Source organism: Phoxinus phoxinus (genome assembly GCF_949152265.1).
Source record: "Phoxinus phoxinus genome assembly, chromosome: 18".
Taxonomy (NCBI): domain Eukaryota; kingdom Metazoa; phylum Chordata; class Actinopteri; order Cypriniformes; family Leuciscidae; genus Phoxinus; species Phoxinus phoxinus.
Window position 1 is genome coordinate 29,067,295 of NC_136893.1, and position 17,321 is coordinate 29,084,615.

The following is a 17,321-nucleotide window of genomic DNA, read 5'->3' on the forward strand; positions in this document are numbered from 1 at the left end:
CCTCCCGTTCGGCCTGTCTCTAGCACCTTGTACGTTTACAGTGTGCATGGTGCTGGCACCCCTGAGACTCCAAGGCATACGAATTCTGAATTACTTGGACGATTAGCTGATTCTAGCCCAATCGCGATCAGAATTTGTACAGCACAGGACCATAATACTCGATCACCTCGAGGTTTTAGGTCTCAGTCAACTGGGCGAAAAGTTCACTGTCTCCCAGTCAGAAAATATTTTTTCTGGGCACAGAACTGGACTCGCTGTCTATGACAGCACAGCGGTTGTCACAGCACAGACTGGGTATTCTGCACATGATAGAATCCTTCCGCAGCGGCTCCATAGTTCCGCTCAGGAAGTTTCAGAGGATGCTGGGCCTCATGGCCTCAGCGTCATCAGTGCTACAGCTGGGCCTACTGCACATACGCCCGCTGCAGTTCTGGCTAAAAGCGCGAGTGCCGCGCCGAGCATGGGTCTCCGGTCTTTGTCGCCTCAAGGTCAATCAGGAATGCGTGTCAGCTCTGATACCATGGAGTGCGACAGACTGGTACCGGTCAGGTGTAAGCCTGGGGACTTCCTCGAGCGTGTAGGTGTTGTCTACGAACGCATCCACCTCAGGCTGGGGAGCGTTGCTCGAGGGCAGACCATTCTTTGGCCAGTGGTCAGAACGGGAAAGGCTCCCACACATAAAGGAGCTGCTGGATAAGGGTAGGACCCCATCCACGCTCAAAGTTTACGTGGCGGCTATAGCAGTGTTCGTCAATCCGACGCTTGGCCGGTCACTTGGTAGGAACGACCTGGTTGTTCGTTTCCTTAAAGGAGCTAGGAGATTGAATCCTCCTAGACCTCCTTCAGTCCCCGTCTGGGACCTTTCTACGGTACTGGATGCCATGAAGGGTGCCCCGTTTGAGCCTGTACACTCAGTTGACATGAAGCACTTGTCGTTCAAGACAGTGTTTCTTCTGGCTCTCACTTCAGTAAAGCGCGTGGGGGATTTACAAGCGCTCTCTGTGAGAGCGTCGTGTATGGAGTTCGGGCCTAATGACTATAAAGTCGTACTAAAGCCGAAACATGGGTATGTGCCTAAGTCCCTCAACACACCGTTCAGGGCTCAGGTTATCTCCCTGTCGGCTCTGCCGGCCTCCGAGGAAAAGGATGACGCTAGCTTTCTTTGCCCGGTTAGGGCGTTAAGAACTTACGTTTCCCGCTCCGCTGTTTTTAGAAGCTCTTCGTTTCGTTCAGCGGACGTCCCAAGGGACGAGCTGCATCGAAACAGAGCCTGTCCAGATGGGTAGTGGATGCCATAGCGCTAGCCTACGCATCAAAAGGACTGCTGTGCCCGTTGGGCATCAGAGCACATTCTACGAGGGGCATGGCCTCCTCGTGGGCTTGGTCTAGTGGAATCTCGTTGCAAGATATTTGTATGGCGGTAGGCTGGGCCTCCTCGTCTACATTTATAAGGTTTTATAACCTAGAGGTTCTCGCCTTGGAGGCCAGACTGTATAGTGTTTTCTGCCCCGTTCTATTACGGCCCAGATTGCCAAAATGTTTTAAGCGTCGCTCACTGATAGTTATGTCCTATGAGCAATGTAATGACCCACCATATATATTTATATACATATATATGCTGTAAATGCCCCTCGGGGCACTAATTATAAAGGAATGATGCTATTCTAGCCTCTCTTTCCTGGGACTCTGTGTGAGTTTTTTCTGGTGATCATACACTATGTGTGCCCCGGGCGCGCGCGCCCTTGGGTCTCTGGTGTCGGATCTCAGCATGCACAGCTTTTTACACGGGTTTCTCGCAGCGTCTTCGACGCAGTACGAGATATCTCTCGTAAGAGAACGTACTTGGTTACTAACGTAACCTCGGTTCTCTCTAGAAGAGGAACGAGTACTGCGTCTCTGTGCTGTGCCTGCATCCAGCTCTGGTTCGCTTCGGCTATGAAAATCGGAGTATGGCAGCTGTGCTCGGTTATTTATAAGCCTAGGCCATGGCCATTCTGGCGGGACGTGACGTAGAGGGCGCGAAGCGCACTCATTGGGTCAAGCGTCATGGAGGCCTCGCATAGGCTGCTGCTTTTGCCGCAGAGCAGCCAATAGGCGCGCAAGCTGTTCCGCCTAAGGCTGTATGCTGCTGCAAAGCGTTTTACATTATTACAAAATTAAGGATTCATTTTTTGGCTTCAATATCTCGAGAAAGAATCTTTCCCGCAGCGTCTTCGACGCAGTACTCGTTCCTCTTCTAGAGAGAACCGAGGTTACGTTAGTAACCGAGTACGTTAATCAAGGACGTTATCTTTCTTTCATTTAATGTCTCATAGAAACCCAGTAGAAACACACACTCCCGGTGAGAAGTTTGGGGCCAAAGATTTTTTAACTAAATGTTGACTTTTAAATGGCAATTTTTGTAAACCAAATTACTATTTAAAGTATGAAAAACTTTTGCTGAAGCATTTTCTATCCACACACCAGCTAACAGCTCACTCACTGAATCACACTGCAGAATATCTTTATTATTACCTTGTTTTACATCAGAAATATTACAATCTCTACACAAGATTTTTGAGAGGCAAAATTGAGTACAATAGTAGGATTCACTGTTTCCAGTGAATATATCCACCTTTTTCCTACGCTTCATGAGGCTTTGCACGAATTATAATTTCAATCAGTAAATTATTCACTCTATGAACGCAGTAATAAGCAAACTGGGTATAATGAGATGCCATTATTCTTCTAACCCTTCAAACATCGAACATTAAAAGGACATGTAAACATTAAAAGCATTTACCAATTACTGCCACAGACCATGAATAACCCCGGATATTTCCCCAGCAATAATGACTGATGTGTTAAATAGGCAGATCACTGTAGTAATACTGTATATGTCTCTTATGCAACATGTTGATATCAAAAGTGCTTATTAACTGGAACATTGATTGATAATGTTTCAAAGTGATTTCCATCACAGATCCATTTTTACAGATTTACCTCTTTTAGAAACATTTCAGTCAACATTTGCTAACGGGTTAGAAGTGAAAATGGGCGATAATTACATTTTAAAGCATTCAAGTGAAAACAAGCCTGGAAAGAGACGTGAGGATTGGGGAGAAACACGAGAGATTCTCAGTGAATTATTCATGGGATATCATAAATAAAATCTGGAGAGCACACCACAAATGTTGTCATACTTTTACAGCAGAGTACAAAGGGGAAAAAGAAAGTGATCAGGAGGAAAAGAACAAGAGCCTCACATTACCCAGCGTTGTGTTGTTCACTTCTGAACATGAGAACATGAAGGAACGTTTACAGCTCAGTCTGACAGATAAGGGTTATTTATAGCACAACCTTATGATGTGAAATGATTTGTTTCAGTGTTTTTGAGGGGAACTTCCTCAAACCGGAAGATTGAAGACCGCAGTAGTAAAGAGGTGGATATTCTTAAGCTTGTTTCTCTCACCAAACTGACAAAGAGTTTTTCACTACATTTTGTTATTAGTTTTGTAAAAAAAAAAAACATTTAATGTGCATATTATTCTTTAAAAACACGTTACGCAGGTATGCTACATTTAAATGGACTTGTCTATGATTTTTTTTACAGGAAAACAAGATAAAATTATTAAGTTTTTTTTTTTTTGTGCTGTGCAACATCCAAAATAAAAGTTTAATTATTTTTTAGATATAAATACACACATATGCATTTATAAATTTAAGAAAATGTGTTATTTATATATAAAATATGTATATTTCTATAAATTATGTCTAAATATACTGTATATATATACATGCTAATATTTCTTATACATGCATATGTGTGTGTTTATATATACAAAAGAATTATACACAGTACACACACATATATTATGTAAACACAAACTTTAATTTTGGATGCGATTAATCGCAATTAATCGTTGCCCAGCACAATATTTTTATTTTTTGCTATACAGTTAGCAAAAATAATGCTAACTTACATGAAACCACATGCTAAACGGTAATTTACACTAACTTTATCAGTTTGAAATTAACACGAATAGAAAAAACACATCCAGCAAAGAAAAGCAATCGCCCGTAACGAGACCAACATGTTATCAGAGCGTTTGAGTGGTGCATGGATGGATGTGGAAGAGTGCCGTGTCCTTGTGAAGGTGTGTTAGCCTCGTCTGTTGTCCTCAGATCCATTTTGATGGTTGGAGCCACTTGTATGACGAGTGGATGGACTCAGACCACCCGGACGTCCACCCCGCTGGCTGGTGTGAAGGCACAGGACACCCCCTCAAACCTCCACCCTGCCAACCCATCACCCAGAAACCTGGTGAGATTCCTCCAGATCAGTGTCTTTCCTCGTCCACCTGACTCGTATGTGCTCATGTACCAAATACTCTGTCAATTCAGAGTAATATGTGTCTTTTAGGTCCCAGGGAGACCCTGACAGCCCGACAGCCCAACTTCTCCTTGTCTTATAAAAGTCTGCCTCAGCCACGCAACCCCTCCAAATACAGCTTCCACCACAGGTCCTTCCTTCATGAGCCCTTACAGTGCAAAATACTCACATTGTCAGTTTGTGTTTGTCTTCTGATTAAAGGAGTAGTTCACTTCAGAATTAAAAAAATCCTGATAATTTACTCCCCCACATCATCCAAGATGTTCATGTCTTTCTTTCTTCAGTGGAAAAGAAATGAAAGTTTTTGAGGAAAACATTCCAGGATTTTCTCCATATAGTGACTTCACTGGTTATCAACGGGTTGAAGGTCCACATGTGAGTTTCAGTGGAGAATAAAACTCACATGTGGACCTTCAACCCGTTGATAACCAGTGAAGTCACTATACGGAGAAACATCCTGGAATGTTTTCCTCAAAAACCCTTTATTTCTTTTCGACTGAAGAAAGAAAGACATGAATATCTTGGATGACGTCCAAGACGTGATAAATTTAAATTCTGAAGTGAACTAATCCTTTAAATTGTCTTGCAGTCGAGGGACAGTTTTTTAAAAACAAATGATTGCAGATTTGAGAACAGACCCGTTGTTTGTCAAACAGAAAGTGCCCTACTCCGGGATGTGACGGGTCAGGTCATGTGACCGGGCGTTTTACAGCGCATCACTGTTTATCTGGCTGTCCGTTGGCTGAGAGGAACCAGGGCCGGCTCAAGGCGGATCTCTCTGATACAGAAGGATCCAGGCGTAACCTGCTGGTCTTCGGCCAGAGAGCAAAAAAGTCACGATATCACGGCAGGCAAGACAATATTCACTCTTGTTGTGTTAATCAAGTATATCACTGCAAAAAAATGCTTTTCTTACTTAGTATTGTAACAAAGTTAAAGCTCAGGGAAGAAGGACGCGGGAACTGGTGAACGTTCAACGGAACTTTAATATCAAAATAAACAAACAACAAAACGGAAGTAAAGCAGCAGCCGCTCAATGACGACTGCCGCACATAAACACAACAAAAACACAACATAAATAGTCCAGACCTGGTCCTCTCTCATCCTTCACTGTCATCACTCCTGCTTTGATCATTACGAGCTCCTCTGTGAGACTCGCTCCGTTCCCGCGGCTCTCGGCCCCGCCCAGCTTGCCACAAGTATTTCTGTCTTGTTTCCAGTCCAAATATGTAAAAATAAGTAAAATGACAAGATATTATGACTTGTTTACTAAAAAAAAGTAATAATAATAATTAAGTGAGTTTAAAACAAGCAAACTTATCTGACAATGGTGTAAGATAAATAATCTTAATACAAACGGAAACAAGATTTTTTGGTACCCTATTGGCAGATCATTTAGCTTATTTTCACGTCATTTAGATTTTTTTTATTTATTTTTTTATTTTCAGAAAACAAGACATAATATCAGCATTTTACTGAAATGGAAACAAGACAAACATACTAAGTAAGAAAAGCATTTTTTACAGTGAATTGCATATTTGTAAAATTAACAATATTGCAGTTATGTAAACATTAAATTAAAAGTCACCTTTCTTTGCTGTTCGCAGGATCGGTCGCCCCCCTAAATATCGTAAAAGTCAGCAAAGAAATTGTCAGAGTGAGTTTTACTTTCCTATATTTTCTATATTTGAAAGTTGAAATTTTCAAATGTTTTTTTTTATCAGTTACTGTGTTTAAATGCACAAGTATATTTTTAATAATAGTAGTCGTATTCCGATAATGTGTGTACACTATATTGACAAAAGTATTGGGACACCCCTCCAAATCATTGAATTCAGGTGTTCCAATCACTTCCATGGCCACAGTTGTATAAAATCAAGCACCTAGGCATGCAGACACTTCTACAAACATTTGCGCAAGAATGGGTCTCAGGAGCTCAGTAAATTCAAGCGTGGTACCGTGATAGGTTGCCACCTGTGCAATAATTCTATTCATGAAATTCCGTCACTAATAAATATTCCACGGTCAACTGTTAGTGGTATTATAACAGTGGAAGCAATTGGGAACAAGAGAAACTCAGCCACGAAGTGGTAGGCCACGTAAAATCACAGAGCGGGGTCAGCGCATGCTGAGGCTCACAGTGCGCAGAAGTCGGCAACTTTCTGCAGAGTCAATAGCTACATAACTCCAAACTTTGTGTGGCCTTCAGATTAGCTCAAGAACAGTGTGTAGAGCTTCATAGAATGGATTTCCATGGCCGACCAGCTGGGATGCAGTGGTGTAAAGTGTGGGATGCAGTGGTGTACAGCGTGGGATGCAGTGGTGTAAAGCGTGGGATGCAGTGGTGTAAAGCGTGGGATGCAGTGGTGTAAAGCGTGGGATGCAGTGGTGTAAAGCGTGGGATGCAGTGGTGTAAAGCGTGGGATGCAGTGGTGTAAAGCGTGGGATGCAGTGGTGTAAAGCGTGGGATGCAGTGGTGAAAAGCGTGGGATGCAGCGGTGTGAAGCGTTGGATGAAGTGGTGTAAAGCGTTGGATGCAGTGGTGTAAAGCGTGGGATGCAGTGGTGTAAAGCGTGGGATGCAGTGGTGTAAAGCGTGGGATGCAGTGGTGTAAAGCGTGGGATGCAGTGGTGTAAAGCGTGGGATGCAGTGGTGTAAAGCGTGGGATGCAGTGGTGTAAAGCGTGGGATGCAGTGGTGTAAAGCGTGGGATGCAGTGGTGTAAAGCGTGGGATGCAGTGGCGTAAAGCGTTTGATGCAGTAGCGAAAAGCGTGGGATGCAGTGGTGAAAAGCGTGGGATGCAGTGGTGTGAAGCGTTGGATGCAGTGGTGTGAAGCGTGGGATGCAGTGGTGTAAAGCGTGGGATGCAGTGGTGCAAAGCGTGGGATGCAGTGGTGTAAAGCGTGGGATGCAGTGGTGTAAAGTGTGGGATGCAGTGGTGTAAAGTGTGGGATGCAGTGGTGTAAAGTGTGGGATGCAGTGGTGTAAAGTGTGGGATGCAGTGGTGTAAAGTGTGGGATGCAGCGGTGTAAAGTGTGGGATGCAGTGGTGTAAAGTGTGGGATGCAGCGGTGTAAAGTGTGGGATGCAGTGGTGTAAAGCGTGGGATGCAGCGGTGTAAAGCGTGGGATGCAGCGGTGTAAAGTGTGGGATGCAGTGGTGTAAAGTGTGGGATGCAGTGGTGTAAAGTGTGGGATGCAGTGGTGTAAAGCGTGGGATGCAGTGGTGTAAAGCGTGGGATGAAGTGGTGTAAAGCGTGGGATGCAGCGGTAAAGTGTGGGATGCAGTGGTGTAAAGCGTGGGATGCAGTGGTGTAAAGCGTGGGATGCAGTGGTGTAAAGTGTGGGATGCAGTGGTGTAAAGTGTGGGATGCAGTGGTGTAAAGTGTGGGATGCAGCGGTGTAAAGTGTGGGATGCAGTGGTGTAAAGTGTGGGATGCAGCGGTGTAAAGCGTGGGATGCAGCGGTGTAAAGTGTGGGATGCAGTGGTGTAAAGCGTGGGATGCAGTGGTGTAAAGCGTGAGATGCAGTGGTGTAAAGCGTGAGATGCAGTGGTGTAAAGCGTGGGATGCAGTGGTGTAAAGCGTGGGATGCAGTGGTGTAAAGCGTGGGATGCAGTGGTGTAAAGCGTGGGATGCAGTGGTGTAAAGCGTGGGATGCAGTGGTGTAAAGCGTGGGATGCAGTGGTGTAAAGCATGAGATGCAGTGGTGTAAAGCGTGGGATGCAGTGGTGTAAAGCGTGGGATGCAGTGGTGTAAAGCGTTGGATGCAGTGGTGTAAAGCGTGGGATGCAGTGGTGTAAAGCGTGGGATGCAGTGGTGTAAAGCGTGGGATGCAGTGGTGTAAAGCATGAGATGCAGTGGTGTAAAGCGTGGGATGCAGTGGTGTAAAGCGTGGGATGCAGTGGTGTAAAGCGTGGGATGCAGTGGTGTAAAGCATGTAGGACAGCTATGGGAGGTAATTATACCAAACCACTTTGACCATATCAGCATTTCAGATGCTGCGCAACGAGATCGGTCCGCTGGTTGGTCCACTTATGCCGTCACATAGCAAAGTCACACCATTTTTTTGATGCGTATCGAGGAATTTATTCGGTAAAGTGTTTCCATCGTAGTTTATAATCAGGGTTTCTTATCAGATAAAACATTTATCTGCCTCAACTTTTTTCAATATCCCACAATGTGCATAAAAAGGGGGATTGAAACATAGCTAGTGACAAGTGCAAGCATCTCTTTAAGTATTTCAGTTGCTGTCAAGTATGTAAACCTCTTTTTAGATTAGAAATGATCTCTCACCAGAATATGGAGCTCAAATGGTCATGCAGATGTAAATGTGGTGATTGTGTCTGCGTTTCAGATATGACGGCGGAAGGGATGTACCCTTCTCTCTTCATGACGGCATTTACTGCCAACTCTGATCGAACCCTGTCTCTCTGCTGGGAGCAGCACTGTAAACTACTGCCGGGTGTTGCAGGAGTTCATGCCAGTCAAGTAGCTTCCTGGACTATAGAGGAGGTAATAATCACGTCATATCATTGATATCTCTTGGTTTACAAGTTAAATTAATGGGTGCATTTTAGAGTACAAGATAACATCCAGTTATTATTATACTGTATATCACTTATATGTTTAGAATACTTTTATTTTGGTAACACTTTACAATAAGGTTCATTAGTTAGCATTAGTTAACTTCAATAGTTAGCATGAACTAATAATGTACTGCACTAATACAACATTTAGTATTTTTATTTTTATTAACTAACATTTAAAAAAAAGTTAACAAATACAGTAACAAATGTATTGCTCATGGTTAGTTCATGTTAGTTAATACATTAACTAATGTTACCATTTTTTACAGTCGCTAGGATTTCTCAATACGTAGGTCACTTTTTCAAAACTCTTCACACAATTCTCCTGACCAACTTCCAGCTCGGCACAGCAGTTCATTTCACAATCAAACTGCACTAAAACTACCAAATCACTTTATACAAATCAACATATTCTTCCATAACACTTGCAAAGGTTGACAGCCAACAAACACACTTTATCACCCACAAAACAATTACCTAAAAAACACTGACAACAGGGGCATTACACAATGTGTTCTTCTGTAAAACAAGGACACCTCTCTACTCTAATTCCAAAATACAAACATTTGTCTTCACACCATCCATCGATACAGAGACAGGAATCAGTTGTGGTTGGTCCAATTGTTTTTATATAATTTAATTTTTAGATTCAAAATGTATTTCATTACAATATTTTCTGTAGAAATGTTGAAAATTGCTGTCGTATAAAGTTTTGTATTGTGTTATTGTTTTGAACTTAAGTTTAGCAGTTCTGAAATCAGTGTGTAAGCGTGTGCAGATCGGCCTGTACACAGAGTTGCGGAGGTTGTTGTGTCGAAATGAGAAAATAATTAATGTAATTTGAAAGATGTAGTCATTGAATGCATTTTGTGCCAAAGCAATGATATATGATCCACAGTTTAGCCCACATAAACTTATGTTGTGCTCACTCTGTGAAGAGTTTTGAAAAAGTGACCTAAGTATTGAGAAATGTGTCCTAGCGACTGTAAAAAAAAACTGTAACTAATGAACCTTATTGTAAATTGTTTCCTTTATTTTAAATTGAAAAATAAAACACTGAACAAAACATGCAATACGATAGGCTGAAAACTCAAGAATACAGCCGCACAGTTCTGAACTTCTGGATATTAAATTGATGTCTGGACGCACCAAACAAACAGCCGCTAGAATGATGGCTCTATTCATATCTCTGTTTGATTTCCAGGTCTTTGGATTTGTTAATAATCTTATTGGTTGTGAGGAGCAGGCCCAAATTTTCAAAGATGAAGTAAGTACATTTCTATTAATAATGAAATAGGGTTAACTCAACGCCTCCCGGCGAACACAACACATTGAACACATTTACATAAAATATGTGTTCAATTCACATGTGGAAATAAAATAAAGAACGTCTATCTCATATGAAATATTTTAAATAATCATATCATTATTCTAATCAAAAACATGAATTGTCTTTTGTTCTAGAAGCTGTATTATATCATGTAAATTGAATTTATTTTAACTAAAAAAGTTGAAAACATTCTGTGAAGGTCATTAAAGCCTATAAATACTAAATCCATAACAAATAGTCAATGATATTGTTCTGGATTTAATTTACTTGGAATGTTAAATTATATTATTAAACAATAATTTAACATATGGTTGGCTCCCTTTCAAAAGATAAAGTGAAGCCCCTCCAGACAATTTATCGCCCGCAGGACGAACATCGTACACCCGATCGCTTATAAAAGACATAGCACACCTCTCCTTAATAACCCGGTCGATTTGACACCTCATTCATGGGTCTACGGGAAACGTTGCGGGAGGAGTAGCGTGACGAAGTTTAAGTATGAGCAATAACAATAGTGATGCCTCGCCTTTAACTACTAAATGAATACCACTAACTACTAAATGAATACCATGAATGATAAAGGAATAAAGTGCATAAGATGCATAAAATACAAGTGATTAAGTTGACTGTGGCTATGGAAGTGTTACATTAACTTATGTAAAGATAAACTGGTGAAGAACCTTATTGTGCTTCAAATAAATGAATGATTATTTGTTATTAACTATCATCAGCTATACTACCTCTAATGTAACTTTGAAAATCATATACTGATAATATACAACAATGCCAAGGTCTCTGGAAAGTTGGTGAAGTGATATTTACTATTTCTTGAAACCCGCAGATGAAGAAACCTTGAAGTGAAGGTTTGCTCTCCGGAGCTTAACTTTGTTGCAAATATCTGTTTGTCTTCTGCCTCTCTAGGCCAGACATTCAGACTTTGGTCAAACCTCTTTTGTCTCTCTGGCATGGAGACTTGGGACATGCTGTAATCATTACTCGCTCGAAGAAGACTCTGAACGTAGTGTTTGGTAATGTCTCTTTCCTCACAGACGGGAGGCTCAGAACGTGGTCGTATCTGTTGCTGCCTCATAAACTGTAGACCCAGATCATGGAATCTGTTGTTGTGTCTCTGGACGAATCAGAGGCTCACAATGGTACAGTGAATCTATTATGTCTCACCTGATGGGAGACTCAGAACATGTCTCTGTTGCTGCTTTCCCTTTAACAGGCCGCAGGCTCAGAACGTGTTTGATTTGTTACAGTCTCAGCTTCGCAGGCCGGGACTCAGAACTTGGTTGATCTGTTTCTGTCTATCCCTACAGGACAGTCTCAGAACAAGGAGTGTCTGTTGAAACATTATCCCTTTCCGATGAGGAGGAGATAGTAGTTTGGCACTTCTCCATTCCAGTGCAGTGATTGGCTGCTGGCATCAGAGACGACACACGCAGTTTGGCCCACCCTTCTTTCCCCTGTGGAACTCATTTGCATAAACCACAAAGTTGGAAGTCTTAAAAGTGTGTTTAAAGTTTACCAATGCATTTCACACTTTCCAAGAAGCCCTGTCCTTCCCAAGCTTGGTCCTAGAGATCTTCTTCTTGCCCTCTAAGAGGCGGCTGAACGCAAAAGCTGAATCCCGGACCTTTTGGGCGATCTCGAAATCCCGGGCAGACTCGTCACGGAGACTCGAGATAAAACGGCGTCTTTTAAGTTAAAGTTTAAGTTAAGTTTTAAGTAGCCTAGCCTAGTTGTTTAACTGCGCTCTTACCGGTAGGCGTGGCTTGGGAGTGTCCTCGTAGGGCAGCGAAGCAAGTGCATTCTGGGAGTTGTTGTCTTTCATCCACATGAGCCAAAAATAAATTTTCTGACTTTTCTCAGTCTAGAAGGCTCCAAATTCAAAAATTATTTCACATTTCTTCTACATAAATGACCCATTTTAAATACACATTCATCTTTCCAGAGTGAATTATCCCTTTAAGCTTCAGTTTACCAAATTTGAATGCGTACATTCACTGATCAATGTTTATTATAGAATAGAATAGAATTTATAAAAGAACTTAGATGCAGAATAGCCTAGCAAGAAGCACAACATTCTGGACAGCATAGCAATTATGCTTAGCAACACCCTGGCAACCAGCCAACACACTACAACAACAACACCACTCACATTTTCTTAGAAATTTTTTTCTATATATTATATTACATTTTTAGAAATAAAATCCAAACTATGAAATTGTAAAAAGATTTCAGGTATATCATTGAGTGGTGTCGGTCGGTTGAGTGGTGTCGGTCGGTCGGTCGGTCGGTCGGTCGGTTGATTGGTTGGTTGGTTGGTTGGTTGAGTGGTTGGTTGGTTGGTTGGTTGGTTGAGTGGTTGGTTGGTTGGTTGGTTGGTTGGTTGGTTGGTTGGTTGGTTGGTTGGTTGGTTGGTTGGTTGGTTGAGTGGTTGGTTGGTTGAGTGGTTGGTTGGTTGAGTGGTTGGTTGGTTGGTTGGTTGGTTGGTTGGTTGGTTGGTTGGTTGAGTGGTTGGTTGGTTGGTTGGTTGGTTGGTTGGTTGGTTGGTTGGTTGGTTGGTTGGTTGGTTGGTTGGTTTGTTGGTTGGTTGGTTGAGTGGTTGGTTGATTGGTTGGTTGGTTGGTTGGTTGGTTGGTTGGTTGGTTGGTTGGTTGGTTGGTTGGTTGGTTGAGTGGTTACATGTCATTTGAAGTTTCTTGTTCCAATTGGTCACTGATACAGCATCACTTTTCTCTGCAGATGATCGATGGAGAGGCCTTCCTTCTTCTGACTCAAAATGATATTGTGAAGATCATGAATATAAAGCTAGGACCAGCACTGAAGATACACAACGCCATTTTAGTGTTCAAGAGCACAGATGAAGGCCTGAAGTGACCAACTCATCTCCAAGCTTCTCATGCCGTAACAACCCATTCAGAATCCGACATCTAATCACGTGTTTGGTGTTTAGCGTCTGAACCCACCAGAGAGAGAGAGAGAAAACCAGAGCAGGATGAACTAAACATGAAAGTACAGCCTAGCTGAGCTTCAATGCTGCTTTATTTCAAAAGCGAAATGACACGTTCTGATAAAGAACAACCTGATCTGAAACCACCCCGCAGGATTTTTTGTATTTGGAGTGTTAACTGAAATCTACATTTGTTCTCAGTGTGTGAAGTGAAATATCAGGGCAGATTTCAGTTGATTGGTGCTACTGTCCCCTTTATTAGAGCCCTGATGATGTTTATGCACTTTACCTGAGGAGCCACTAGAGGGAGCTGTCCTTTAGACAATCTGAGCCAACTAAACCAATTGTTTGGGGACTGTTAACTATATTTGCCCTCAGTAACAAAGTGCTACTGACATTGTGGTGTTAAATGAGATTAAATGAACTATTTTACCGAGTTTGGATTGTCATGTCAGTGTTGTTATTTTTGTATGAATGGAAACCCCGAGGGGTAAATAGTAACCGAGGAAGGTTTTAGGTGATCTATGTTTCTCTCTCTGATGGGAAATTTTAATAATGTACAGTTGAGTAACAATGTCGTTCAGTTCATCAACATGAATAAATGTTTAATTCAAGTCTGGTTTCTGCTTGTGTTTGTGTGAATGATACATGAAGTCTTGTGCTTGTAGAAGAGTAGTGCTATTCTGAACTACTGATTCGCAATTCTCATCTGGCCGACAAATACAACAGGAATCACACTAAATCTTCTTAGCAACAGCGTGGCTTTATTTTGATAGTCCACTTTCTACTAACTTTAAGTAATTTTGTAACTCCATGTCAACTAACCCTCTTAGAGTATTAGACTGTCTGCTTAATATCTGCTAACTCTTTATTTTGATGCTCCATCAAAAGACATTATGCTGACTATAAGCAACGGTCTACTAAAAACTTCCATCAGTGGGTGATTTAGGCTACTTATTAAAATGGCCAAATATCTAACACCTTCTTTTTTAACTCAATATCTTCTATATGTTCTTTATCAAGTCTGTCAACAGGCATTAAATTACTTTAGTTTTGATTGGCCGAGAGTCCAGACGCATTTCAAAATAAATGTCAAGCATCCAAAATAACTGGAACTGGTTTCTCGTCTTTTAAATAAACTGGTGTTTATTTAATGAATCTATTTTATTTTTATTTAATCTCGCCAGCTGAATGATTAGAAAAGTGTGTTTTCATTTATACTTCGAGTTATAAAAATATTGAGAAACTCAACAACCAATAAAAAACATAAGGGGATCATGGAGAAACCCCATTCTCCAAAGACACATTGCTATTAATATTTTTTTTTTTTAAATGTTTGAAATATTTGAACAAAAGATGAACCCAATCCAACCCTACGCAAAGATTCATAAACACACGTGCAACCTTATCGAAGGTCTTATAAAAGTGTAAAAAGAAAAGGCTGGTGAGATTTATGTTCAGTCTGTTTGTGCTTGAGTTTGGTTTTGTTCTGTTTCTGTGTTCTTGAATCAGAACACAGTTTTTCCATAGTTACTGATTAGTTTGTTTGCCCAGTGTATTTATAACCTTTGTTTTAGTGACTCCTGTTCGGTTCTAGTTAATATATGGTGTCATTATTGTTCCTGGGTTTATTCTAGTGTTTGTTCTGAGATTGTAAAGCTTAATAAAGACTGTTATTTTGATCTCCTTCATCTTTATCGTGCACCGCTGCCACACAAAGCATGACAGTTAGTGGACTGATTAATCTAATATATCCAACACAAGGCTAATATTATTCGCTATATTCCTCTCATAAAGCCAGATTGGGAAACAGAGGTAGCCTCATTTATTTTAAGCATAGTTTTAATCTATTTGCATAAATGGAGGCAAAGAGTGCACTATAGTAAATGTTCAAATGTTGTGTTTGCTGGCAGGTTGCATGTACCTAACAGCCTGTGCCATCTATATTTCATGACTGAACCATTTTCTTGTTACTATATGACATGTGGACTTCATGTTCTTCAGGAATATAAGCAAGCTAACATGCAGCACAATTTTGTTCCACATATATTTCATTCTGGTGTTTAAAGAAAGTCCAGTTTCTGAAGTGTGCTGTAGCAGGGGGTCGGAGTATGAAGAGAGAATCATTGCGGATCATCCATCCATCCGTTCTCCGAAGCGCGTGTCCTATAGTGTCGCAGGGACAATGACTAGAAATTATTGCTCGATCTATTAAGAACATTAACCAATCTAATTTCAATTTTGAATGGAGAAAACCTGTGCACTAATTTTGATTATGCATTAGCAGATATATTTAGATAATAGGGTGGAATTGATTTCTTCCTGAGATGTGACTTTACTGTCTCCAGACTGCTAATCAAATTATCTCCCTTTCACCAAATATCACATATTGTGTGGTAGCATCACAAGATGAAGACGAAGGAAATAACATTAACAGTCTTCATAAGCTTTACAAACTCAGGACAAACACTAGAATAAACTGAGGAACAAAAATGACCCCATATATTAGTGAGAAACGACCAGGAATAACTAAAACACAGGGTATAAATACACAGGGCAAACAAACGGAGCTAAATGAAACGCAGGTGAAACTAATCAAAAACTATGGAAACAAACTAGGGCATGAACAACACAACTAAACTAAAGCACAAATAATCTAAACAATCTGTGTGCTGTAATACAGTCCAAAAGCAGAGAGAGGGTCTGGAGGAGTGCACAGAGGAAGACAGATGGAGAAGGAGGATGAAGGAGCCAGATGATGACCCGCAGCAGAGTCAGGACAAGGGCCCACAGCAGGAACGATGGTGCGAGGAGCCAGATGATGACCCGGAGCAGGGCCAGGACAAGGGCCCACAGCGGGACCGATGGAGCGAGGAGTCAGATGATGACCCGGAGCAGAGCCAGGACAAGGGCCCACAGCGGGACCGATGGAGCAAGGAGCCAGATGATGACCCGCAGCAGAGCCAGGACAAGGGCCCACAGCGGGACCAATGGAGCGAGGAGCCAGATGATGACCCGGAGCAGAGCCAGGACAAGGGCCCACAGCGGGACCGATGGAGCAAGGAGCCAGATGATGACCCGCAGCAGAGCCAGGACAAGGGCCCACAGCGGGACCAATGGAGCGAGGAGCCATATGATGACCCGGAGCAGAGCCAGGACAAGGGCCCACAGCGGGACCAATGGAGCGAGGAGCCAGATGATGACCCGGAGCAGAGCCAGGACAAGGGCCCACAGCGGGACCAATGGAGCGAGGAGCCAGATGACGACCAGGAGCAGAGCCAGGACAAGGGCCCACAGCGGGACCAATGGAGCGAGGAGCCAGATGATGAACCGGAGCAGAGCCAGGACAAGGGCCCACAGCGGGACCAATGGAGCGAGGAGCCAGATGATGACCCGGAGCAGAGCCAGGACAAGGGCCCACAGCGGGACCAATGGAGCGAGGAGCCAGATGATGAACCGGAGCAGAGCCAGGACAAGGGCCCACAGCGGGACCAATGGAGCGAGGAGCCAGATGATGACCCGGAGCAGAGCCAGGACAAGGGCCCACAGCGGGACCGATGGAGCAAGGAGCCAGATGATGACCTGGAGCAGAGCCAGGACAAGGGCCCACAGTGGGACCAATGGAGCAAGGAGCCAGATGATGACCCGGAGCAGAGCCAGGACAAGGGCCCACAGCGGGAACGATGGAGCGGGGAGCCAGATGATGACCCGGAGCAGAGCCAGGACAAGGGCCCACAGCGGGAACGATGGAGCGAGGAGCCAGGTGATGACCCGGAGCAGAGCCAGGACAAGGGCCCACAGCGGGACCGATGTTCAGAGGAGCCAGATGATGACCCGGAGCAGAGCCAGGACAAGGGCCCACAATGGGAACAATGGAGCGAGGAGCCAGATGATGACCCGGAGCAGAGCCAGGACAAGGGCCCACAGCGGGACCGATGGAGCGAGGAGCCAGATGATGACCCGGAGCAGGGCCAGGACAAGGGCCCACAGCGGGACCGATGGAGCGAGGAGCCAGATGATGACCCGCAGCAGAGCCAGGACAAGGGCCCACAGCGGGACCGATGGAGCGAGGAG

At 43.0% G+C, this 17,321-nt stretch overlaps 1 protein-coding gene across 2 annotated transcripts in view; it reads left to right on the forward strand.

Annotated features, from left to right (window-relative positions):
• The window catches only part of l3mbtl1 (L3MBTL histone methyl-lysine binding protein 1), a 45,503-nt gene extending 31,644 nt beyond the window's left edge, over positions 1-13,859 (forward strand). Inside the window, exons 16-22 of one of the 2 annotated variants that reach the window (XM_079588610.1) lie at positions 4,165-4,303; positions 4,403-4,544; positions 5,029-5,223; positions 5,980-6,029; positions 8,727-8,884; positions 10,163-10,225; positions 13,040-13,859. In XM_079588610.1, the coding sequence (XP_079444736.1) occupies positions 4,165-4,303; positions 4,403-4,544; positions 5,029-5,223; positions 5,980-6,029; positions 8,727-8,884; positions 10,163-10,225; positions 13,040-13,174 (882 nt within the window). In that variant the 3' untranslated portion in view covers positions 13,175-13,859. The remainder of the gene's footprint in view (positions 1-4,164; positions 4,304-4,402; positions 4,545-5,028; positions 5,224-5,979; positions 6,030-8,726; positions 8,885-10,162; positions 10,226-13,039) is intronic. The other variant, XM_079588611.1, reaches the window with a different exon arrangement.
• The last annotated feature ends 3,462 nt before the right edge of the window (positions 13,860-17,321 follow it).